General features: G+C 43.6%; 1 protein-coding gene and 1 non-coding gene across 7 annotated transcripts in view; both read left to right on the top strand.

Annotated features, from left to right (window-relative positions):
* Positions 1–25695, top strand: part of DIP2C (disco interacting protein 2 homolog C) — a 443076-nt gene that overhangs the window by 408574 nt on the left and 8807 nt on the right. For 4 of the 6 annotated variants that reach the window (XM_058532329.1, XM_058532328.1, XM_058532326.1 and 1 more), the window contains 2 exons: positions 10290–10351; positions 25288–25345. In XM_058532329.1, the coding sequence (XP_058388312.1) occupies positions 10290–10351; positions 25288–25345 (120 nt within the window). Of the gene's footprint in view, positions 1–10289; positions 10352–19011; positions 19163–19299; positions 19352–25287; positions 25346–25695 lie in introns of those variants that run through there. The other 2 variants (XM_058532330.1, XM_058532331.1) reach the window with 2 other exon arrangements.
* Positions 5510–5614, top strand: LOC131398966 (U6 spliceosomal RNA). The gene has a single exon (XR_009217042.1). It is a non-coding gene; the product is annotated as a U6 spliceosomal RNA (small nuclear RNA).

The raw sequence follows: 25695 nt of genomic DNA, 5'->3' as shown, positions 1-25695 counted from the left end.
GATAAGGCAAAATTGTAGGCACAAAAATCAGATTAGTGTTGCCAGGTGCTGAGGGTGGGGGAGGGAATTGACTGCAATGGGGCAGGACAGGACTTTGGGGGTGATGAAAATTTTCCATTGATTGTGGTGGTGGTTACATGACTGAATACATTTGTCAAAATCAACCTTTACACTTAAGGATGAAATTTATTGCACACAAATTATACCTAAATACATCTGACAGATAAGGAGGGAAGGAACAAATTACAAATATTAGGAATAAGGACTTCCTCTGTTGACCAAGATGGAGTAGCAGGGACCAGATGTACCCTCTCTCCTGAAACAAGCAAAGAATGGAAAGATATGTGAAGCAAGAGACTGGACATCACGCAACAAAGAACACAGGTCCCTGAGAGAAACCAAGTTAACCCTGTGATTTCCCCAGATTACTGCCTTGAGAGAGTTTTCAGGCCATGGTGCAGGGAGAGGAATTGAAGTAGAGCCCAATGAGCTCCCTGAGTGCAGGAGATGGAGCTGAGAGTATGAGGAGAGAAAGGTGGCCAGAGCTCACAGGACGGGGTGCCACAGAGGAAAGGGACATACACAGAGAACTTTGGGGATCCACAGAGAATCTCCTTAGTATCCACAGAGGACCTTTCCCAAGTATCCACAGAGGACCCTCCCCATGTGTTCACAGAGCACCTTCCCCACGTAGCCACAGAGGATCCTCCCCACATGTTCACAGAGCACCTTCCCCAAGTATCCACAGAGGACCCTCCCCACATGTTCACAGAGCACCCTCCCCAAGTATCCACGGAGGACCCTCCTTACATGTTCACAGAGGACCCTCACCAAGTATCCACCCAGGACCCTCCCCACGTGTTCACAGAGCACCTCCCCCAAGTATCCACAGAGGACCCTCCCCATGTGTTCACAGAGCACACTCACCAAGTATCCACAAAGGACCCTCCCCACGTATTCACAGAGGACCCTCCCCAAGTATCCACAGAAGACCCTCCCCACATGTTCACAGAGGACCCTCACCAAGTGTCCACAGAGGACCCTCCCCGAGTCTTCACAGAGGACCTTCCTCGAGTCTTCGTAGAGGATCCTCCTCAAGTGTTCAGCTAAACACCAATCAGCATACCCTGCACACAGAGAACTCTGGGGATCCCAGAGGACCCTCCCCAAGTATTCAACTGAACACCAATCAGCATACCCTGATTAAATGTAATGAAACTACTCAAAGCCAGAAAAAGAACCAGCCAGGAGAATTCAGGGAGCAGTGCTTGTTCCCACCAGATTGGAAATCTCATAATTCATGAGAACACTGCCCTCTGGTCCTACCTAACAAATCTTTAAAGCAAGAACCAAGAGGATCAAGCTCTTTCCAAGTAATTTGACTTGGAAAAAAGCTCAAGAATATTTACAGGAATGCAAAAATATCCAGCACCCAGCAAGGTCAAATTTACAACGTCTGACATCCTATCAAAAATTACAAGGCATGGGCCAGCCCAGTGGCATAGTGGTTAAGTTTGCATGCTCCACTTTGGCAGGTTTGGATCCCTGGCACAGACCTACGCACTGCTTATCAAGCCGTGCTGTGGCAGGCATCCCACATATAAAGTAAAGGAGGATGGACACGGATGTTAGCGCAGGGCCAATCTTCTAAAGCAAAAAGAGGAGGATTGGCAACAGATGTTAGCTCAGGGCTAATCTTCTTCACCAAAAAAAAAAAAATTACAAGCATACCAAGAAGCAAGTAAATATGATCCACAATGAGAAGAAATATCAATCAATCAAAACTGAACCAAACTGACACAGATGTTGAATGTATAGACAAGGACACTAAAAGAGTTATTTTAACTGTGTTCCAGATATTCAAAGAGTTAAGAAGAGAAATGGAATGTTAAAAAAAAAAAAAACAAAAACTAGAAATTCTAGAACTTCTAGAAATGAAAACTACAATATGTGAGATGAAAAATACATTGGATGGAGTCAATGGCAGGAGAAAAGATTAGTGACCTTGAACACATAGTAATAGAGATGTCCCAAAATAAAACATAGAAAGAAATAATTTTAGAAAAGGAAAAGAGCATCAGTGAACTGCGGGAAAACTTGAAGGAGCTTAATATGCGTGTAACTGGAGTCCTCAAAAAAGAGGAAAGAGAGGGAGGCCCAGAAAAAATACATGAAGAAATATTTCAAATTTGATGAAACTATAAACCTACAAATCCCAAAGTTCAGCTACCTCCAACATAATGTAAAGGAAACTGCTTAATTGCTCAAAACTACAGGGAAAATCTTTAGAGCAGCCAGATGAAAAAATCAAGTTATACACAGAGGAAAAATGATAAAGATGACATCAGATTTCTCATCAGAAATGATGTAAGCAAAGAAGACAGCGGAGAACATCTTCAAGTACTGAAAGAAAAATACTGTCAACCTAGAATTTTATACGCAGTGGAAATATCTTCCAAGAGCAAAGGCTTAAATAAAAACTTTTTTAGTGGTACAAAAGCTGAGAAGTGACTACCCGCAGGCCCACACAGCAAGCAATATTAAAGGAAATCCTTTAGACAGAAGGGAAATGATACCAGATTGAAATCTGAACCTATACAAAGGAACAAATAATGCTGGAAATGGCAACTGCATAGGTAAACATACAAGATTTTTTCTTATTATTTAAATTTCTTTATAATGTAATTGATTGCTTTTACAAGACTGTAAATATATTGTGGGGTTTATAACATGTGTAAAGTCAACTGTATGACAACAACTGACCAGAGGTTTGGGGGGGAGAAGTGGAAGATTCCTGTTTTAAGGTTCTTAAACCACACGTGAAGTAGTGTAATAGCACTGGAAGGTAGACTATGATAAATTAGAGATGGATGCTGAACCTGAAGTGACTACTAACTTAGAAAAAGCAGAATTATGGCTAATAAGCCAAAAGAGAAGATAAAATGGACCTGTAAAAAATACTCAATATAAAAGGTAGAGAAAAGGGGGGAGCGGGCAATTGATGAGATGAATAAATAACAAATAAGAAAAAGAAAGATTTAAACATAATCACATCAATAATCCAATAAATATAAATGCTCTAAACACTCCATTTAAGATACAGAGATTGTGAGGTTGAATTTTTAAAAAGCAAGACCTAACTATATATAACCTACAACAAACACAGTTTAAAAATACACACCAAAAAAATAAATATTAAAAAAATAATAAATAAAAATAGTTAATTTGCGTATCAACTCCTAAAAAAATAAAATAGGCAAAAATAGGTTAAAAATATAAAGATGGAAAAGTTTTACTAGTGCTAATCAAAAGAAAAATGAAGTTCCTGTATTAATATCAGACAATATTAATTTTAGAGCAAAGAATACTACCAGAGACAAAGAGGTCATTTTATAATGATAAAGTGGTCAGTTCATCATGAGGACACAATTCTGAACATTTATGCACTTCTTAACAGAGCATCAAAATATAAGATACAAGTATTAGGACTGAAAGACCTGATGTCACTACAGATCCAACAGACATTTCAAGAAAAGTAAGGGGATATTATGAACAACTTTATGCCCCTAAAATTGACAAAAATTAACACAAGAGGAAATAGTAAATATAATAGTCTTACATCTATGAATCTATAATTTAAAACCTTTGTAGGAAAAAATAACCTCTGGACCCGATGTTTTCACTGGGAAAATACCAATCTTACAAAAACTTTTTCAGAAAATAGAAGGAGGAGGAACACTTCCCAACGTGTCTTATGAAGTGAGCATAAGCTAGATACCAAAATCTGACAAAAACATTCCCAGAAAAGAAAATTCCAGGCCGAATCCCACATGAAAAAAAAATTCTCAACAAAATATTAGTGTATTGAGTCCATCAATATATAAAAGGGTAACGCATCATAACCAAGCAGGTTTTATCTCTGGACTGCAAAGTTGCTTTATTGTTCAAAAACCAATCATTCTGATTCACCACGTTAACTGAATGAGGGAGAAAAATCATATGATTGTATCAATAGATGCAGGAAATGCATTTGATAGAATTCAACACCCATTCATGGGATAACTAGGAAGACAAGGAACTTCCTCAATCTAAGAAGTGTATACAAAAAGCTTGTTGCTAACCTCATACTTAATAATCCACTTTGAGAGCTTTTTCCCTAAAATTCCTAAAATCCACTTTGAGAGCTTTTTCCCTGATATTCCCTAAAATCAGGAACATCAGCACCATATTGAAGTCCTAGCCAATGCAAGACAAGGAAAAAAAGAATAAAAAGTACAAATATTGGAAACGAAGAAGTAAAACTTGTCATTATTTGCAGACAGCCCAGTTGTGCATGTAAAAACCTCTATGGAACTACAAAAACTACAAATGCTAATATGTGAAGTTAACAAGAGCTTGAAATAAAGGTTAATACATAAAAATTAATTCTATTCCTATAGAGGAGCAGTGAATAGCTAGACAATGAAATTTTAAAAATCGGTGCCATTTAGAGTAATATCAAAAAGCCACAAGTAATTAAGAATAAATGAAATGAAAATTGTACACTAAAAATCACAAAATGTTGCTGAGAGAAATTAAAGAAATCTTAAGTAAATGAAGGAATTTACCATATTCATGGAGTGGAAGAATCAGTATTTTTAAGATGACTTTTTTCCTCCAAATTGATCAATAGATACAATACAATCTCAATCAAAATCACAGCAGGCCTTCCTGAAGAATTTGACAAGATGATTCTGAAGTTATGGAATTGCAAAGGAATTAGAATAACCAGTCTTCAAAAAGAACAGTGTTGAAGGACTTAGGCTACCTGATTTCAAGACTCACTATAAAGCTACAGTAATCAAGACAATGTGATATTGGCATGAAGAGAGACCAATAGAGAAAAAAGCAACAACAAAAGCAAAGAAAAACTGAAAAAGAAAAAAAGAATCCAGAAATAGATCCACTATGGCACCAAGTCCATTCAATAGGGAAAGAAAACGTTTTTTGACAAATAGTTTTGGAACAACTGAAGATTAAATGGAAATTAAGTAACCTTAATCCCTTCTTGTACAATACACAAAAGTTATTTCTAGATGGATCATAGACCTAAATGTCTATGATAAAATTTCTAGAATAAAGCTTCCAGCTGAAACCATAGCAGAATATCTTCATGACTTCAGGATACGTAAAGATTTCTTAGGACACTAAGGACACTAAAAGCACTAACCATAAAAAAAATATGATAGACTGGATTTCATCAAAGTTAAATTCAGTTACTATGTTTAAGAAGATTAATAGAAAAATTACACACCAGGAAAATATATTTGTTATAATATTTGTGACAAAGGAGTTCTATTCAGAATATATAAAAAACTATAAATTGACAATAGAAAACCTTATGAAAAAATATGGACAAAAGACTTGAATGGACATTTCACAAAAGAAGATATACCAATGACCAATAAGTGCATGCAATGATGTTCAACATCATTAATCATCAAGGAAATGCTCATTAAAATGACATGGTGTGCTTACTTAAGCAGCACGTGTACTAAAACTAGAACCATACAGAGAAGATTAGCATGGCCCTGCACAGGGTGACATGCAGATGAGTGAAGTGTTCCATATTGTGCACAGTTCCCAAAGGTCCTTCCACCCTTTGCTGATTAGCTCCAAGGAAGTGATAAAAGTGAAAGCACAACGTGCGGGACCAATATTGAAATTGTGATTTTCACTACAAGAAAAAATTACATGGTGATTCCATTTCTCACCTTCTAGAATAACTAAAATCAAAAAGGCTGATAATACTAAACGTCCACGAGAATGTGGAGCAACGAGAACCCTAATCGGTTACTGGTTTCAAGAGTGATTTAAGTTTCTTATAAAGTTAAATGCATTTCAGCCCTGTGAATCAGCATATCTAGGTATGTTCTCAAAAGAAATTAAAACATGTCTACAAACCTATTTGTATAAGAATGTTTATAGCAGCTTTTTCATGATAGCCCCAAGCTAGAAATAACCCAAATTCAACAACAGCAGGATGGATAAATAGATTATGGTATTATACGTGCGATAGAATACTTCTCAGAATTTAAAGGAACAAGCTACTAGTACAAACAACAACATGGATGGATCCAAAAGCATTACGTTAGGTGAAAGAAGCCAGACACAAAAGAATACAGACTGTATTATTTCATTTATGTGAAGCCCAAGAATAGGTTAAACTAATCTATGGTGTTAGAAAGTTGTAGCCTTTTGGGGGTTATGGAGATTGGTTGACCCAGTACCTGGGTAAAGGAACTTTTCTATGCTGTTTGGAGTGTTAGTTACATGGGTGTATACAGTTGTCAGAGTTCATGTAACTGATACTTAAAATCTATGCATTTCATTGTATGTAAATTATACCTCAATTAAAATGTTGAAAAGATCATTGTTAATGCACAGATCTGCTAGGAGTAGCTTGAGGTCATGCAGGCAGTAACACTGCTTAAAGTTCACCTGCTGAAATGGCCCAGTGACGAACCCCTGTGCCACGGCCCAAGACTGCTACATAGACCCAGGAACCCTCTCCTGCAGAAACTGGCTCCGCCACCTTCCTTGACTCCTCAGACGGCCGGCATGGTAGATACGCCCAACAGCAGCACTTCGGAATTGTCTTCATTTCACACGTTTCTACTTAGAGTTCGTCACTTATGCTGAAGGAGTCGTGTGCTAACGTTAGATGGTACTAATACTATAGTATGTGAATCGCTCGAGTGTTAGAATGTGCTGTGCTGGATTTCCTGTGCTGTGTTTGGGATGTGAGTCTGTGTATCCACAGCTGAAATTTAAATATAACTCACTTGTTCAATAAGTACTTAAAACCTAACTGGTATGATACTTTTATACCAATAAGAAAACATGATTTCTTACTATAAGTATGTCCATATGTAACTTTTTATTATATAACTGAACTTTAAAGTTCATCCTCTTTTCCAATTTATATAACTTGCAATTTCAAATGTCTTTCGTCTTCATTTCTAATAAGCGTTGATTGGAATGGATAACTTTGCTTTCCTGCTGGTCCTGTCTGCAAGTATTTGATGATCCTTAAATACTTGGGAGCATTTCCATATACTAGGGATCTCCTTATTCAAAGGAATTACGGCTTGCATTCTTTGGCAAAGTGAAGATTTTGTTAAATATGCACTCCCTAATACGTATCTTGAAATCTCAAATTTTTGTACCTTGGGGGTTTTAAAATTTGGAAATACCTATATGTTAACTCTTTATCTCCTCCTCCATGTTCCTTATTAATGCAGTAGACCAGTTTTGCTGCAGATGCTCTGTTATCTCCTCCACGCATCTACAAGATAGGAAATTAGTTCCCAGTCAGACGTATTATTTTTCTGAGATACTACTTTGAGCCATTGTAACAAAATTTATGAATTAGAATAATTTAGAACATTGGCTTATTTTTGTTCTTGTTAGTATTTGGGATTCAAGGAATCATGAAGGAAATTATTCAGATCATTGCATTAAGCTTGAATAGATGTAGTAAAAGTCCTGTGTGCCTTCACAGTGCACACACCGTTCCTGAGCCCATCCTTCCCTTTCTTCGAGTCCTGCCTCAGTTTTCTAAAGATACAGAAGAAAGCAGTAGCCATAATTCCATCCTAAAGGAAGTAACAGAGAGCGTGAAGGAATCATAATGTTAAAATCTGGAACCACTGCTTTTTGATAGACTCACCTCCAAGTTGAGTGGTGGTAGTTTTTTAGTCTGGCTTCATTTATACCAACTTGCAGGCCCAGGAAACCCAGTTAAGAACTTCCTCTTTATTGCTGCCGTTGTCATCTCTGGGGTCCACCTAGTAATATGATTGTAGAGACTGGGGCAGGCACTAGGCCATGTGCACGCAGAGTGGCGTGCATCAATCCAGGTGCCCAGAGGATAACTACTTCTGTACATTTCTGGGAATATTTGGAAAAGACACCCTGTCACCTAGGGAAATACACTGCATCAAGGGAGCTTGCCCGAGTTGCTTTCTGGAGCCTTTCCACCGTGCCAAGTAGGTAATTTAACAGGGGTGGACGTGAGTACCAAAACCGTGGGAGATGAGAGGAAAATGGGACGGAGTGTCTTTGGGGCAGCAGCTGTGAGAGTTGACATAGGATGCTCCCTTCAGTGGAAATCCCTCTCTGGACTGCTGAGCTAGACCACACTCAAGCCCAAGGTTTGGCTCCTTCATGCTTCACGTGTACTTTGGCCTCTTGCTTGTACCTCATCTTGTAGATGAGCAGGGCCAGACACCCAGATTTTAGACCTAGAAGCTTCCAGGTTCCCCTCCGTTATTGTAATAGGAGACTTGGAACTACTTCAGTGAGGAGCACTCAACAGATTTGGCCAATAAAGTTCTTATTCCCCAATTCCCTCAGAAAAGAAAAGAAACTTTAAAACAAGTACCATAAAATTGAACTATCCAGTAATGCCATTGACCTCAAGTATTAAAATAATGTTCAGGTCTGTGTGTCCAGGGCTGGTCATCTATTACTCTCTTCTGTTGCTCTATGGATATGTTGACATCTTTTTAAGATTTTTTTAACCTTTAATGGTACAATGATTGGTTTTAATGATTTCCGTATTTGACATTGTTTTTGATCTTCTTTTTACTTTGTTCCCTGCTTTTTGCATTCTCCTCCCTGCCCCTCCTTTTCTTCATCCCATATTTAATTGTTGGATTGTTTTGTTTATGTGTCTCTGTGTGTTGTTTACCTTTGGTTTCTTTTGGTCTGGTGTCTTCTCCTTTCTTCTGTTCCCCACCTCCTGCTGCTGTAGCCCCACAGGCTGTGGAAGCTGGCCGAGCAGGTAGGGGATTTTCCTCTTCATCCTCACCGGTGCGTCCCTACCTACCTCCGTCTTGACAGCTTCCAGCAGTGGACAGACTAGAAGTTGAGTGCAGAGATTGACTGGGGGATTATAGACCATGTGGTCAGGAGGACTGATGGCCAGCAGGATGTCCTTTCTCAGATCTCTTCAAACATTCCACACTTGTGACAGACACTGGACTTCCATTGTACACAATCAGTGGTTTCTTGGCCAGTTTGGGGTCATCTTGTTTTACTTCTTTTCCACTTTTAGTGACCTGTTTTCTGGTTTATTTTTTTAATTGGCCTTCTATGGTTATGTGTTTTGCATTACTCAGAACATCAAACCATGTCTCCACTCAGTGCTAGTCTGTAACATGGCTCCACTCAAGTCGTAGGTTAGAGAGAACGTTCTTTGCGTTATACCATAGCGTGAGCTCCCACCTAGAGGCTGATTGCACATGCATTCTCTGTCTTGGTGGTGAGATACCAATGACCTGAACTATTGAGCAGGATGTTATGTTTTACTGAAGGTGTCTTCATTTTTATCTTTTTCTTATATTTAAACATGCCTTTGGTACAAAATTAAGATTCTCTTCTGAAGAGTTTAGTGTCGTTCTTCAAATAAATTCTGAGGAGCTCCCTTATTTTTTGGCAAATTTGTTTTAGGTTCCATCTTTTCTTACACAACGTATTGCATTGCCTTCACAAGAAATGTATGTAGAATTTTGGCTTGTAAGGTGGCTTTAATGATGTTGCTTTTATGTAGACAGAGATCCGTGGTCAGAAGTCAACTCGGCATATGTTGTGAGGGGATTTATGGTGCCAAGATCAGATTTCTGGACCCCCATGTTAAATAGTCAGATAGCTCAGACTGCAGAGTGCTGCCCGCTGACTTGTGATAAACACAAAGCCCCCCGACCTACGTCATGGATAAGGATAACCTCCCTCGGCAGGAGGAAAGCCAGGGCCCAAGTGGAACTAAAAGAATAAGATAATAGTCTTTTTTCTCTTCCTCCTTAATCTGTCAGTTCATGTCACGTGTCTGCTTCAGTATCTTGAACTCTAAAAATATACCTTTTTGGGTACATGTAGTAAAAATTTCTCAGCAAATGATGCTTTATATCCTTGGCAGCCTGCTTTTGCCAGCCAAATGTTGTCACAGCAGTTCCAACCTTCTTTTATTTGGCAAGACGTGTGGCACACCTCTTTTCTTGTCTTTGTCAATGGGATTGACAGTCAAGCTGTGTGAAAGTCCAGTATTATCCTAATAAGATGTTCCTGTCAAGATTTAGGTTATCAGACTGAAAGTTAACAGGGATCCTGGAGAGGGTGGTTTTAGTGCTTTTAGTTTTGGTTCAGTTTCAGATTTTACCAAGGAAATGCTCACTAGCTGGTAGGAAGTGCAGACCCGCATTCCTGCCATGCAAACCTGGTTAACTGCACTGTGTCCTTGCTTGCAGGGGACCTCGGGACCTGACCCAACCACTGTCTACGTTGACATGAGAGCTCTGAGACACGACAGGTACGGCGTGCTTGTGGTTCTGTTCTCTTGGCTGCCAGGCGTGCAGGTACCCATCCAGCAAAGGAGGAGCCGTGCGTATCTGCTCCAGGCTGGGTATCTTACGAATAAAGTGTGGAGCTGGGCACATTGGCGGACCTTCGGCATCTCTCCACATTCTGTTTTGTTAACATGCCCAATAGGGCAATCGATTCTTTGTTTTGAGACGCAACTGAAAACTGTTATGCCATAGCTGGGGGCATTGCTCTTTCTAACAGTCCGACCAGAAGCACTTGGCTCTTTTCCTTGGCCATTTTAGTCAGGCACCATTTTGCACCTGTAAAATAGCCACACTCTGCTCCAATTTCTTTACATGAATTGAAATTTTTTGTCAAGGCATTTCCATGGAAAAGCTAAAATACTAGGGAAGTTGCCTTTTCTGTCAGCTTTCTTAAGCAAGAATAAAAGGTGATATTATTGGTGGGTGTTTATAAGTTCGCCTCAGGGGAAGGAAGGGGCAGAGGTGGAAGCCAGATGAGAAACCTTTAGAGGAACTGCTGCCCCAACAGGGAGGACCTATTAACATGCCTGAGGGGGAGAGAATTTTATCGGTTTTCTATAGAGTTTCCCATTGAATAGATTGTTCCTGTCTGGTAACTACGGAGATACCCTTTCCTTGTTGTCTATAGGATGTGACTGACAGAAAGAGGGAACCACAGTATGAGGTGGCGTCTTCCCTAAATCACTAGCAGGCGCTCCATGAATGTGGATGGCCAGATACTGTGGTGCTTACTCTGCACTTTCTAATTGCTTGCCTACTGACACGTCACTGTGCCCTACAACACACGGACAAATGGAGTGAGAGGGTCATAGAGTTAGTGGGTAAGGAAGTTCGGAGACCCAACCCTGGCCTGGCTGATCAGATGGCCTGAGCATCTTCTTCAGTGACGCTGAATCCATGTGTGAGCGTGTGGAGGGCGGGGTTGTGAAGGCTGAGGAGGGGTCCAGGTGGGCTCTGCACTCGCCAGCCAGCCTAGGGAATACCACCCCCACCCACACTGGGGATTCCCAGCAGGGCGCTTATGCCCTAGCAGACACCTGGCCCTGTCTGATTAGCACGATTGGGAGTGGTACTGCTGGCACCTGGGGGTGGAGGCCAGGGATGCAGCTCAATATCCTGTAGTTCACAGGATACCCCTCCTCACAACAAATGACCAAAATGCCAGTAGTGTTGAGATTGAGAAACCCTGCATACACCTAATCTTGTCACACTCAGAGGTCACCTGCCTGGCCCCTGTAGCCCTCATATTAGACCCTACTGTTCAAAGGGAATCACAGAAGGTTAGAGCCCATCTGGTGGGAGCCCCTTCTGGGAGACTGAGAGCAGAGAGCATGGCTGGCCCACCAGGAGCCCACCAGCTACACTGTAGCCAAGTCCCATTGGGAACATTTTCAAAAGTCAAAAACTTAGCTTCGGAGATAGTAAGTAACTTGTTCTGGGGCAGACATAGTTCCAAATATAACTTTGGGCTTAAACTAATCTACTTCACACCCTATAAAAATTATTTGAAAATTTTAATTTTATAATTTCAAAAACTGAACAATAGCTCATCAAAGAATCTCTGAGTAACATTTACGCAGTTCTGTCTGTGGCCTGCCCTTAGCGCACATGAAGAAAAGGACAGTTTATCTCATTTTGTGTCACCAGTGTCCTGGACTGGCGGGGAGCGGGGGATGTGGGGGCGTCCTGGACCAGCCCATCTTCCTCCACTTTATATGGTACTCCGCCACAGCATGGCCTGACAAGCAGTATGTCAGTCCACTCCCGGGATCTGAACCTGTGAACCCTGGGCCGCCAAAGCGGATCGCAGGATCTTAACCGCTGCACCATCAGGCCGGCCCCATTCATGACTCTTTTAAGTCGCAGTTTGTCCTAATCTACAAAATAATACGTACTTTATACATACTTTTCCCTGACTAGGCCATCTGAAATAGAAGTACAAATGCTTTGTGACCTAGAAATTGTTAGGCAGTTATGTCTTATTAAAGATAGCCATTGGTAATGTCATTGATCTTTACAATTAATGGTGATGTTGATTAGTGCCAGAATGATCAGGACACATCAGACACCCCTCCGGCCCCCCCCAATCCCGGCCACTCAGAGAAAGCCTTCAGAACCATGTCTGCACCCTTGTTGACCCACTGGTTGGGTCTCTCCATCCGCCTCCATCCCAGGAGTGCTCTCCCGGACTTGAACGTCGTATTCCCAGTTCTCTTGCCTGTGTCAGGGGACAGAGGTGGCTGGCAGTTGAGCGGAGCTTGTCAGACACCAGTGTCTGCACTGGACTTACTTCTTCTTCGTCTTTGTCAGTGTTTGACTTGCAGAAACCACAGCAGAACCGAGCCCTGGAACATAATGTGGTAGCTCCTTCCATGTAGTTTCTGTCCTCAACTTCCCCAGGTGCTTTCTGGTCACCAGCCCGGAGCCTCCTTCTGCCCGGGATGCTCTCCCTTTTTCTTTTGCCTTCTTTCTTCAGGACCTGTCGTTAGAGGCTTGGTCCTTGACCTGGCTGGCTGGGTCGCTGGCCGTGGTGCTGCCCAGGCTGAGGCCCTGCACAGGGCTGGGTCATCATCCCCATGCGTCCTTCTGGGCCTGCTTTCCTTCTAACTTCAGCTGTTTTAAGAGTCAGTTGCAGGATTAATGACTCCCTGTTGCTTTAGGACATGAGGTTCTGAAGGTGGCAGAACCTCGGGGAACCTCCCTCTTTTCGTTACCAGTTAGTCCCTCCTTCCACCCTCCCGCCCACACTGGCTGAGCTCCTCCCCCGCTGTGAGCCCTGCTCCTGTGCCTCTCCTGTTTCTGCACCTTCCCTCTGGTCTGCTGAAATTCTCCTCACTCTTTCAAGCCCAGCTCAAATACCATCTCCTCCAAATACTCTCCAGTGGAAATATCGTCCAGCTTGAAATCTCGAGCATCACTTCTGACCTTTGTGTTCACCTGTCAAATGTGCCTTATGTGGCGGCTGATGTGGCATAGACGCTCTGGGGTCTGAGTGATCAGAGTTCAAATCCCCTTTCTCCTCCAGTACTTGGACAAGCTCCGTGCCTCAGCTTCCCGTGCTCAGAATGGGCTCAGTAAAACAAGCCTCCCCAGGGGAGGTGCCATGGGGAAGCTGTTACTGGAGTGGGGTGGGCGGGCAGGCTGTCCTTCCAACGGGGAGTGGTGGTCTTCCCCACGGAGAACTCCCTCTTCTGTCCCACAGCACTAGGTGCTGCCCGCAGAGAGGGTGACCCAGGGGGATGGAAGGGAGCTCAGCTGGTCCACGGCCCCAGCTGAGAGGCAGGTGAAACAGGAGAGCCTTTAAAAACGGCTCCCTGTCTCTTTCTTGTCACTATTTCCATTAAGAAAATGGGGCTGTATTCTTCTAACTTCAACTGTTTTAAGAGTCAGTCACAGGATTAATGACTCCCTGTTGCTTCAGGCCATTCACCCGACAGCCCTGGGGCACCTGCCCAGTTATCACTTAGTTAACCTGGAGAAGGTAAACTTGTCAGTATGAGTGTGCAGTTTCCCTGAGAAAGAGAGACTGTGTGTGCGTGTGTACACGCACGAGTTGGTGTGAGAGAGACGGACAGACGAGAGGAGAACAGCTGTGGTGGAGGCCTGTGATCAAAGAGGTTCCCAAATTGGTTTGAGTTCTGCTTGATTTTCTGCCTCTATGTAAGACCCTTTCTCCTCAGAACCACAGTGTTTGGGTTGATCGTCTGCATCTGTAGCAGGTCTCCATGGAGAACATTTCTGCCTCACATGATGGAGGGTACTTGTTCTCCTGCTTCTAGAATAAATTTACTTCCTACGTGCACCAGGGGAAATGATGTAATTGTTTTGAGACTGTTTGCAAGTGACTGTCAGTTTTTAAAGCATTCTTTATAATATATTCATTTAAGATGAATTCACAGTCTCTCATTGACTTCCAATATGATCTTTCTTAAAGCAGTTGAATTTTGCAGACTTGAGCTAGGAAAGAAAAAAAATTATTTCTGCGTTTAAAGAAATAGTTTTAGGAGTTAAACCTTACGAACACAATGTTAGCATGAAGGCCTGGAATGAGCTTCATTAGCTTCCTTATTCCTTCTAACCTGAAGTCATCGTTAAAGTCTCAGAAAAGCATGGATAGTGCATTAATTCCTGGTCAGTGGTTAGCGGAGTGTCAAGGTCCCAAGAGAGTAGTGGGCATAGGATGACAGCTCATCAGTGGACCTGTGGTTTACTCAGCAGGGGCGGGGGGGATGAGATGACGGCCCTGCTCTTGGTCAGTTCCTGGTGCACGTGTGTGTGTACGTGTGTGCGTCGGTGCAAGTGTGAGTGTGTCATGCATGTGTCTGTGGGTGCATGTGAAGGGATTCCCTGGGCATGTGCTTGAGTCTCCATCACGTCTTTGGTCAGTTCATCACAGCCCATTGCCTTAGCAGACCTGGGCAGGACCTTCAGGGAGTTTGCACTAATTGTTGTTACTTGCACTTATAACTGAATCTTTCTACTGTCGACTTCTAATTCCCTGTCACACGGTCCTCAGAGGACTGTCCCCACAAGTGTGTGGGGCAGCCTCGCTGCTCACCAGCCTCACCAGCCTTCCGGCTCTGTCAGACAGTGCTCCGCTGTTATTCACAGGGTTTTCATGGCCATTTTTTCGGAAGTGGGTGGCCAGGTCCTTCTTCCTCATCTTTCTAGTCTGGATGCTCTGCTGAAACCTGTCCACCATGGGTGACCCTGCTGGTATTTGAAATACTGGTGGCATAGCTTTCAGTATCACAGCCACATGCATCTGTCACAATATGACCACTGACAGATGGGTGGGTGTGCTTCCCTGACCAAAAACGAAACGGCCACGGCGGTAAGAGCACCTGATCTTAACCACTAAACTGGCCATCATCTGCATATAAACGTGACATAATAAGTGCCATCTAAAAACAAAATAGAAACAAAGAAAACCTTCTTTGACTCTCCTCACCAGCTACCACCCATATCTCTGCTCCTTTGATGATGAAACCCCTTCAAGAGGGTTGTCCTGCTCTCCTCCCACGTCTCACAAAAGTTCAAGCCTCATGTCCCATCAGGCACTGAAGCCTTCAACGTCACCCACGGTGTCCATCTGTTCAGCCCACAGGCCTCATCCACACCCACCAGGTCCCTCTCCTGTTGAGAACCCTTGCTCCTCTGTGGCTGTGGAGATGACACACTGATGGTTCTTTCTCAGTGTCTTGCTTCCTCATCCCCTTCTACCTGGTTTTGAATGATTAGTGATATTTTTTAATTCCTTCTGCAACTCAGAAATTTGATGAGTTTTGATTAAATGTTCCTTATTTGCTGGAACATATTAGGTTCTTCTGAGAAATTGTTCTCTTGTCTTTTTCAGTAAAGATCACATTCAGTTTGATCTTTAAATAAATAAAAATAAAAAATAACACATTGACCAGATAGTTTCTGTTATACCGGTTTTTTCATTAAAGCTTATCCAAAAGACCCCCATCAAATCCTCCTAATTAGGGTTGCAGATAAAATACAGGACAACCAGTTAAATTTGGATTTCAGCTACATGAGAAATAACTTTTTTAGTATAAGTATGTCCCAAATACACATGAGATATACCTAAAAATTCTTTGTTATTTATCTGAAATTCACACTGAACTGGGCACCCTGTATTTTTATTTGCTAAATCTGGCCATCCTGCTCCAAAACCAGATGTCAGTCCTCAAGTCAGCGTTGTTGCTGGTGCCACGGTTCCCTGACACTGGAGGCATCTGATCCACAAGAAGCTTGTTCCCCGGGGGAGTTTCCCACTGTGCTTGCTGCCTCGTACATACTGGAATTTCTCTTTCTGGACAAAGTCTGTAACTGGTCTCATGATTCCTCCTTGTGAGATAAGCGCCTCCGTGGCCAGATTGATTAGAGCCTGCCTGGACACATGGTGCTGGAAGTCTGGTTCCTGCCAGCTTTTAGGGGTGTGCCTCCCGACGTGGCTCACCATGGCCAATGAAACCGGATTGAGAGCAAGCCTCCCATCATTTGCAGGAGGTGGGACAGGATGGTTCTGTGGTGCAGTTTAAGATGGAGAAGTGCGGGTTGAGCTAAAAGAACCTTCTAGTACCTGATGCGGAGGCACAGGAGGAGCCTGACGTCTCTGTGGTCGGGACGTGGCCCGCAGGAAGGGGAGAGGGTCCCCCAGGCACCTCACCCCAGGCAGAGGTGTCTCCTGGACAGAGGACCCACTGTTTACCGCTCCTGCTCCCATAGATGAGATTCTCAACTAGAAACAATTCCATCCCGCCTCAGGCTGCATCCTCCGCCACCGTCTTTAGTCTCTCCCCTTCCTCATTCTTCTGTTGTGCACGAGCATATTGCATTTTTGATTAAATGGCCAATAGTATCAAATGGAGATATGATCATGAAAAAACACAGGTCTGTGAAAACCCTCTTCCTTCCTCACTGGCCTGCTCATTCAACTTTTGTCTTCATATCCTAGTAAGTTATTCTCTCACTCTTGACAAAATGACCACCATGACAAAATCCTTGGTTGCCATGTAGAATCTTAGTGTTTTTCATTTATCAATGTAAAGCCAAAGACCATTTCATAATTTTTTTGTATGTGGCTGAGATATGTAAGTCAATCTGTCATTAAAATGAAAATTATTTTAAAAGAAATGAATCTCAGATACTTTTCCCTTGAAGTGAAGCATCTTTTTGGTTAAATAAACTTATTCTTTTAGAGTCCTTTTTGTGGAGGAGGAGCTGACAGCCTCAGCAGACAGGGACAGAGCTTAGGGCTGGGTGTGTGACACACGTCACACAATGGTGGCTTGGCTTCTGCTTCGTGTGGCTTCATTCATGGCCTGCGTGTTGAAGTTACGTGTAACTTCCTCCTCCACCTCGTTCCTCTTACCCATCTCACAGGAGAACTGCAAGGCCTGCCAATATTCTAAGTGGCATTCTCTTTCATTATTGTATGCTGGAATGTTCTGCCAAAGGGACCAAAGAATTAACAGGCTCAGAAACAAAATCTAGAGGAGGGATGGACTGATGGACCTCCAGATAGGATCCCATGAGAAGGACACAACTTTCCCTATTTAGCAGTCCCACTGAGAACCTAGTCCTAGTCATGAGGAAATATCAGAGAACCCCAAAAGGATGTCTAAATGATTTAAAAAATTTTTAATTGTGGTAAAATACACATTCATAGAATTTACCATTTTAACCATTTTCAGTATACAGTTCAATGGCATTAAGTACGTTCACATTGTTGTGCAACCATCACCACCGTCATCTCCAGAACTTTCTCATCTTCCTAAACTGAAGTTCTATCCCCGTTAAACACTAACTCGCCATCCTCCTCCCCCAGGCCCTGGGAACGACCACTCTACTTTCTGTGTCTATAAATCTGACTATCTAAGTGTTTCATGATTGGAAACATATAGTATTTGTCCTTTTGTAACTAGCTTATCTTGCAGAGCATAATCTTCTTAAGGTCCATCCATGTCTTAACATGTGTCAGGATTTCCTTCTTTTTTAAGGCTAAATAATGTTTCATTTTATACCTATACCACATTTTGTTTTTCCATTCATCCACTGATGAACACTTGGGTTGTTTCCACCTTTTGGCTGTTGTAAATAATGCTGATGTGAACACGGGTCTCTAAATATCTCTTCTAGACTCTGCTTTCAATTCTTTTGGGTATATCCCCAGAAGTGGGATTGCTGGGTCATATGATAATTCTATTTTTAATTTTTTGAGGAACATCCATACTGTTTTCCACAGCAGCTGCACTATTTTACATTCCCACCAACAGTGCACAAGGGATCCAAATTCTCCACATCCTCTCCAACAGTTGTAGTTTTCTGTTATTTTGATAGTAGCCATCCCCATGAGTGTGAGGTGGTATTTCATTGTAGTTTTGATTTGCATATCCCTGATGATTAGTGATATTGAGCATCTTTTCATGTGCTTCTTGGTCATTTTTATGTCTTCTTTGGAGAAATGTCTATTCAAGCCCTTTGCCCATTTTTTAATCAAGTTGTTTGTTGCTGAGTTGTAGGAGTTCTCTATATATTTGGATATTAATCCCTTATCACATATACAACTTGCAGATATTTTCTCCCATTTGTGGATTGCCTTTTCACTCTGTTGACTTTGTCCTCTGAGGCTCAAAAGTTTTTAATTTTGATATAGTATGATATAGCCATTTTTTGCTTTTGCTGCCTGTGCTTTTGGTGTCATATCTGAGAAATTTTTACCAAATCCAATGTTAACGAAGCTTTTCCCTATGTTTTCTCCTAACATTTTTATAGTTTTAGTTCTTACATTTATGTCTTTGATCCACTTTGTGTTAAAGGATTTTCAATGGTATTTTTAAAAGGCAGGGGCTGTATTCTTCAAATATGTCAGTGTCATGAAGACAAAAAACGCTTTGGAAATGTTCCTCATTAATGGAAGTGAAAGAGACATGACAACCAGATGCAAACCTGATGCTCAGCTGGGTCCTGTACTTCAGGAGGGAATGCTGTGAAGGCCACTATTGGGCTAATGGGCAAAACTGGAATATAGACTGTAGACTAAAGTATCAGATTAATGTTAGGTTCCTGAAGTTAACTGCTTTGTGGTTATGTAAGAGAATATCCCTCCTTTTAGGAAACGCACACTGAAATCCTTGGGAGTAAAGGGTCGTGATGTGTTCAGCTTAGCCTCAAATGGTTCAGAAAAAATTGTGTGTGTGAGACAGACAGAGAGAGCACAAATGACAAAGCAAATGGAATGAGACACCAACATCAGGTGAATCTGGGTAAGGGATATTACAAGTGTTCTTTGTACTATTTTCTTTTTTGTAAGTTTTCTATGATTTTGAAATTATTTTTGAATAGGAATTTATTTAAAAGAACAGTGTTTATAAATGTATCAAGTCTAGAAATTATTTTTCAGGTCTTTCTGTTGTTACTCAAAAGGGAAAAGAGGTCTACGTTAGTGAAGACCTTATGGTGGGAAGTAACAGAAACCAATTAGAACTATTTTGGCAGACACGGATTGATGCAGAAAGGGAGAGAGGTGTCTGATGGAACCTGAGGGTAGAAGCGAGCCTACTGTCAGGAGAGACTAGAAGCGAAATCCAGGAGAGCCTCAGGAACTCCCCCTGTCACTCCAGCTCCTCTCTACTGAGTCTGTGCAGAATTCCCCACAGATTGATCTACTCTGTTTGCATTCAGCCCACCTGGGAGGACATTGCCAGCTCGCAGTCCTGTGGTTCTTCCACCTCCTGTGTTAGGAGGCCAGCCTGCACTGGACTAGCATCTCCTTGTCACAAGTCCACGTGCCTGGGATGTGAGCTTGGCCACCCAGTGGCAGGACACTTGGCCCTCCAGGAGACCCACATGGGTGTGCACAGCGACATCCTTCCCGAGAGGACTGTGTGGGAAGGGGCAAGAGTGACACTGAGACACCTGACAGATAGAGGTCTTCCCCAGGAGATCAAAGTTAGCAGTGATGAGTCACGTGGAGAGCATGGACCCTCGACAAGATGTGACAAGAGAGGCTTCACCTCTGTGGTCTTCCTCCAAAACCCATAAACCCAGTCTAACCATCAGAAAACATCAGACAAATCCCAACTGAGGGGCATCCTACAAAACACCTCACCTGATCTCCTTGAAACTCTCAAGGTCATCACAAACAGGGGAAGTGAGAACCTGGCCACAGCCCAGAGGAGCTGAGGAGACCTGACCACCAGATGTCATGTGGGATGCAGAAGAAGGTCATTAGGCAAAAACTGCAGAAATATGACTGACGTATGGACTGGAGTTAACAATAATGAATCTGTTTTGGCTCATTAACTGTAACAAGCGTATCATACTAATGTAAGGTGTTTGTGTGCTGTAAGATAGTGGTTATTGCCAAGGACATGAGAAATCTATACTGTCTGCTCAGATTTTCTGTGAATCTAAAACTGTTCTAATAATAAAGTCTACAGGCATACCTAGTTTTATGGTGCTTCGCTTTATTGTGCTTTGCAGATACTTTGCAGTGTTTCTTACAAATTGAAGGTTTGTGGCAACCCTGCATCGGGCAAGTCTATTGGCGCCATTTTTTCAACAGCATTTGCTCACTTCATGTCTCTGTATCACGTTTTAGTAATTCTCACAATATTTCAAATTTTTTCATTATTATTATACTTGTTTTGGTGATCTGTGATCAGTGATCTTTGATATTACTACTGTAATCATTTTGGGGTGCCACAAACGGTGCCCATATAAGATGGAGAACTTAATCGATAAATGTTGTGTGTGTTCTGACTGCTCCACTGACCAGCCGTTCCCCTCTCTCTCTCCCTCTCCTCGGCCTCCCCATTCCCTGACACACAACAATATTGAAATTAGGCCAATTAATAACCCTAAAATGGCTTCTAAGTGTTCAAGTGAAAGGAAGAGTCGCACATCTCTCACTTTAAATCAAAAGCTTAGAAATGATTAAGCTTGGTGAGGAAAGCATGTCGAAAGACGAGATAGGCCAAAAGCTAGGCCTCTTGTGCCAAACAGTTAGCCAAGTTGTGAATGCAAATGAAAAGTTCTTGAAGGACATTAAAAGTGCTACCCCAGTGAACACACGAATGATAAGACAGTGAAGAGCCTTGTGGCTGATACGGAGAAGGTTTTAGTGGCCTGGATAGAAGATCAAACCAGCAACAACATTCCCTTAAACCAAAGCCTAATCCAGAGCAAAGCCCCAACTGTCTTCAATTCTATGAAAGCTGAGGGAGGTGAGGAAGCTGCAGAAGAAAAGTTTGAAGCTAGCAGAGGGTGGTTCATGAGGTTTAAGAAGCCATCTCCATAACATAAAAGTAAAAGGTGAAGCAGCAAGTGCTGGTGTAGAAGCTACAGCAAGTTATCCAGAAGATCTAGCTAAGACAATTAATGAAGGTGGCTACACTAAACAACAGATTGTCAATGTAGATGTAACAGCCTTCTATTGGAAGAAGAGCCATCTGGGACTTGCATCACTAGAGAGGAGAAGTCAGCGCCTGGCTTCCAAGCTTCAAAGGACAGGCTGACTCGCTTGTTAGGGGCTAATGCAGCTGGTGACTGTCAGTGGAAGCCAATGCTCGTTAACCATTCTGAAAATCCCAGGGCTCTTAAGAATTATACTAAATCTACTCTGCCTGTGCTCTATAAATGGAACAACAAAGCCTGGATGACAGCACATCTGTTTAGGAACATGGTTTACTGAATATTTTAAGCCCACTGTTAAGATCTACTACTCAGAACAAAAGATTCTTTTCAAAATATTACTGCTCATTAACAATGTGCCCGATCGCCCAAGACCTCTGATGGAGATGTACGAGATGAATGTTTTCATACCTGCTGACACAACATCCATTCTGCACCCCATGAATGAAGGAGTCCTTTCAACTTTCAAGTTTTATTATTTAAGAAATAGATTTTGTAAGGCCATAGCTGCCATACATAGTGATTCCTCTGATGGATCTGGGCAAAGTAAATTGAAAACCTTCTGGAAAGAATTCACCATTTTAGATGCCACTAAGAACATTTGTGATTCATGAGAAGAGGTCAAAATATCAACATTAACAGGAGTTTAGGAGTTGATTCCAACTCTCGTGGATGACTTTGAGGGGTTCAAGACTTCAGTGGAGGAAGTAACTGCAGATGTGGTGGAAACAGCAAGAGAACTAGAAGTAGAAGTGGAGCCTGAAGATGTAACTGAATTGTTGCAATCTCATGATAAAACTTTAACAGATGAACAGTTGCTTCCTAAGGATGAGCAAAGAAAGTGGAGATGGAATGTACTCTGGTGCAGATACTGTCAAGATTGCTGAAATGACAACAAATGATATGACATAAACTTAGTTGATAAAGCAGCAGCAGGGTTTGAGACCCTTGGCCCGGGTCCCCTCGCTGCCACTCGATGGCGGGGCTGGAGACCAAGAAGAAATTCTTAGTGGTAGATCCTCCTTGTTTTCCACATTTCAGGTGAGATGAGATCCCCAGCTGAGAGCCCGTGTTCCTTCCTCAGAGACTGAGGGTCATGCATGGAAGGACAGGAGAGAAGATAAGTAAATTCTGAAGGCAGAAGGAGGGCAGAGGAGCTGCTGGTCAGAGAGATGGGCCCGGCAGTGTGCGCGTGGCCTGGAGCCCCGCTTCCTGAAGCAGAGTGGTGGCTTTTTCTCATCCCCGTGTCGGCCGGCACAGGCCAAGGCAGAAACCCACAGCCGGGAGAGGAAAAGGCTGAGGTCGTTCCAGGACCGCAGAGTCCAGGGACATTTGCCCCTCATTTCCTTGTCCCGTTGGTTACACCAGGGTGCCCTCTCTGAAGTCACTCAGTCCTAAGGCCGCGGTCAGAGCTGCCTGGCGTCTCCAAAATGCTTGGCTGGGGTTTCTGACATCCTGAAATAGTGATGGCTCTGAGTGGACGCCGGCAGAGAGAAAGCTTGTCCAGAACCACCCTCCTTTTGTGGCTAAGAGTTTTCCTCCCTGGCCTGATCGTCTGGCCTTTGTAGGGTACCCAGCCTGGTCACTGGCCAGCTGCCTACCCCCCAGATAGCAGTGGCCGCTCATCATGGGGGCCAGGCCATGCAGCGGGGGCCCATGCTGAGCCAGCCCATCACGCTGGCCCCTTCTCTTTCATTCTTTCCCTCCTTCCTCACCACTGCCCCTCATTCTTTCCCTCCTTCCTCACCCCTGCCCCTCATTCTTTCCCTCCTTCCTCACCCCTGCCCCTCATTCTTTCCCTCCTTCCTCACCCCTGCCCCTCATTCTTTCCCTCCTTCCTCACCCCTGCCCCTCATTCTTTCCCTCCTTCCTCACCCCTGCCCCTCATTCTTTCCCTCCTTCCTCACCCCTGCCCCTCATTCTTTCCCTCCTTCCTCACCCCTGCCCCTCATTCTTTCCCTCCTTCCTCACCCCTACCCCTCATTCTTTCCCTCCTTCCTCACCCCTGCCCCTCATTCTTTCCCTCCCTCCTCACCCCTGCCCCTCATTCTTTCCCTCCTTCCTCACCACTGCCCCTCATTCTTTCCCTCCTTCCTCACCCCTGCCCCTCATTCTTTCCCTCCTTCCTCACCACTGCCCCTCATGATTTTCCCAGCCAGTTTGGCGTCCATTCCCTATTGCTTTCTCCATCTGTAGCAAATTGCCAATATCCAGAATCCACAGTTGGCTCGCCAGCCATTGGACACAGGCTTGCTCACCTCACCTGAGTGCTCAGATCAGCCTTGTTTCAGACCAGTGTCACGGTCCGGGCCCCTGAGCCAGCAGGCTCTCGTAGTGTCATTAGCAGCGTTGATATTTCCTGCGAGCACTGCGTTCTCTGACAGTGCAGGCTTTGCGAATGTTTGCTGCTACGGGCATAGGTTCTGAGTCGTGTTCTAATGGTAGTTGTTAATAGTAACCCACTCTAAATTAGCATAATGGAGAGTTTTAGTCTCCTTTAATTCTGTATTAATGCAGCCTGGAATTTATTTTTGAAGGTTAACATCGTTAAGCCTGTTGGCATATTCGGGAGCAGTCGAAGTAGTGTTAAGATCTGGGTTGTTTTTCCTTGATAACCCTCATCTCCTGCTGTCAGCATCAAGGCCTTCCTTAAGACAAACACCAGAGATCTTAGTGGTTATTATCTGACCCACAGTTGCTGCGGGAAGTTCTCCCTCATCAAGTTCCTGCTGCAGAAACTCGGTGCCCTCCCTCCCTCCCTCTCCAAGATTTCCCGACATTCTCCTGCTGAAGATGTCGGTCCCGCTGTTTCTGCCCCGGCCCCTAAGGATTCACCCCGTGGCGGGCTGCTTCTGTCTGCTGCAGCAGGAGACACACACCAAAGGCCAGACAGGAGGCAGGGCACCCTCTGCCTGAGAGAGAGCTTTTCAGTGCCTGAGTGCTCCTCGCGTTGCAGAGAGCCCTCGGTCAGACCTGCTGCCCTGAGCCCGCCAGCGCCCCTTCTCAGCACTGCTGTCTGCCTCAGGCTAGCACTACCGTCCACACCCTGCAGCCTCCCAGCTGTGACCCGGATTCTTCCTGTGGAGCCCCTCCCTCTCCTCAGCAGCCTCAGTCAGAGGGGGATGGAGAGGCTCACAACCCCATGGCCCGGAGCCCGACCGCCCGCTGAAGGCCGTTCTCCTTCTGTAGCTTCCAGCGTTTGAGCACTTTCTCCTTCACTGCATTTTCTTTAAATAAAACTGCCTTTCAGATGAATGAACAGCATCATAGTCTTGTAGTAACATGGCAGAAATGTTAAACCAGTTATGGAGGCCATCAAATATTAGAAATAATGCAGCCGGAAAAGACTTGGTCAGCTCTTGTTGTGACCGGCACAAACGTCCTCCGCGGGTCTTGAGATTAGATTACTATTAAATACTTCTTAAATTGGAAAGAGTTTCTCTTCTGAAGGCAGGTTTTGCTGTCTGAACCGGCCGGTGCTGCCCTTGCTCGGCTCAGAGGCACCTGGTTTATAAGGGAGGCTCTGCTGCTGCACACCGGGGCCCTGCCCGAGGCCTGCAGACGGGCGGAGCTGCGAGCTCTTCGGGACCGCGTGTCGCTGTCCCAGGGTTGGCAGCCCTTTCAGGGATGCGGTTTAATCCTCATTCCTCTCTTTTTCTGCAAGTGCTTAGTGGGACCCTGGTTACTTTAGATGCAGAATCATTTTCCCAATGACTTTGCAGGTTTGGTAAGTGGGCCTCCATCTCTGTTCCCCATGGCCTGCGTGGTAGCTCTCGCCACGTCCCCTGCCAGAGCACGGTTGTGCTCTGCTATTGCCCACTTTTTCTTTGACGTCTAAGTTATCTTTGCGTTGGATGATGCTCACTCTCAGAATTGACGTTCCCTGTCTGCCTGAGGGGCATTGACTAGGTGCTGAAAGTGGTGGAGGGGGCGGTTTGGAGACACACTCAGCGGTACCTTCTGTTTCTCTTTGTAGAGTCCGTTTAGTAGAAAGAGGATCTCCTCATAGCTTGCCTCTGATGGAGTCAGGAAAAGTAAGTATTAAAGGAAGAATATGCATTTCTGTGCAAGTATGAGTCTCATTGTATGGGCTTTGAAATTTTAAGAAATGTATTTTGTAGGATATTTTTTCCAAAAGTTTTTCTTGAATGTAATGTATCAGGACTAGGTTTGGCCAAGAGCACAGAAACTCAAAATGACAGTGTTTTAAACAAGTTAGTTGTTTTTTTTCTCACGTAAAAGAAACCATGAAAATACCAGGGTATAAAGTGGCTGCTCCAGCCCCAACCATCATTTCCAATTCCAGCCAGCAGGGAGAGAAACTGAAAATGAAGGAAACAAAAGGTGCAGACCTTAAGGAAGGTTCCTAAGCTGCCTTACTCAC

Source organism: Diceros bicornis, chromosome 36 (genome assembly GCF_020826845.1).
Source record: "Diceros bicornis minor isolate mBicDic1 chromosome 36, mDicBic1.mat.cur, whole genome shotgun sequence".
Classification (NCBI taxonomy): Eukaryota; Metazoa; Chordata; class Mammalia; order Perissodactyla; family Rhinocerotidae; genus Diceros; species Diceros bicornis.
This window is presented reverse-complemented; position numbering and strand designations above follow the sequence as displayed.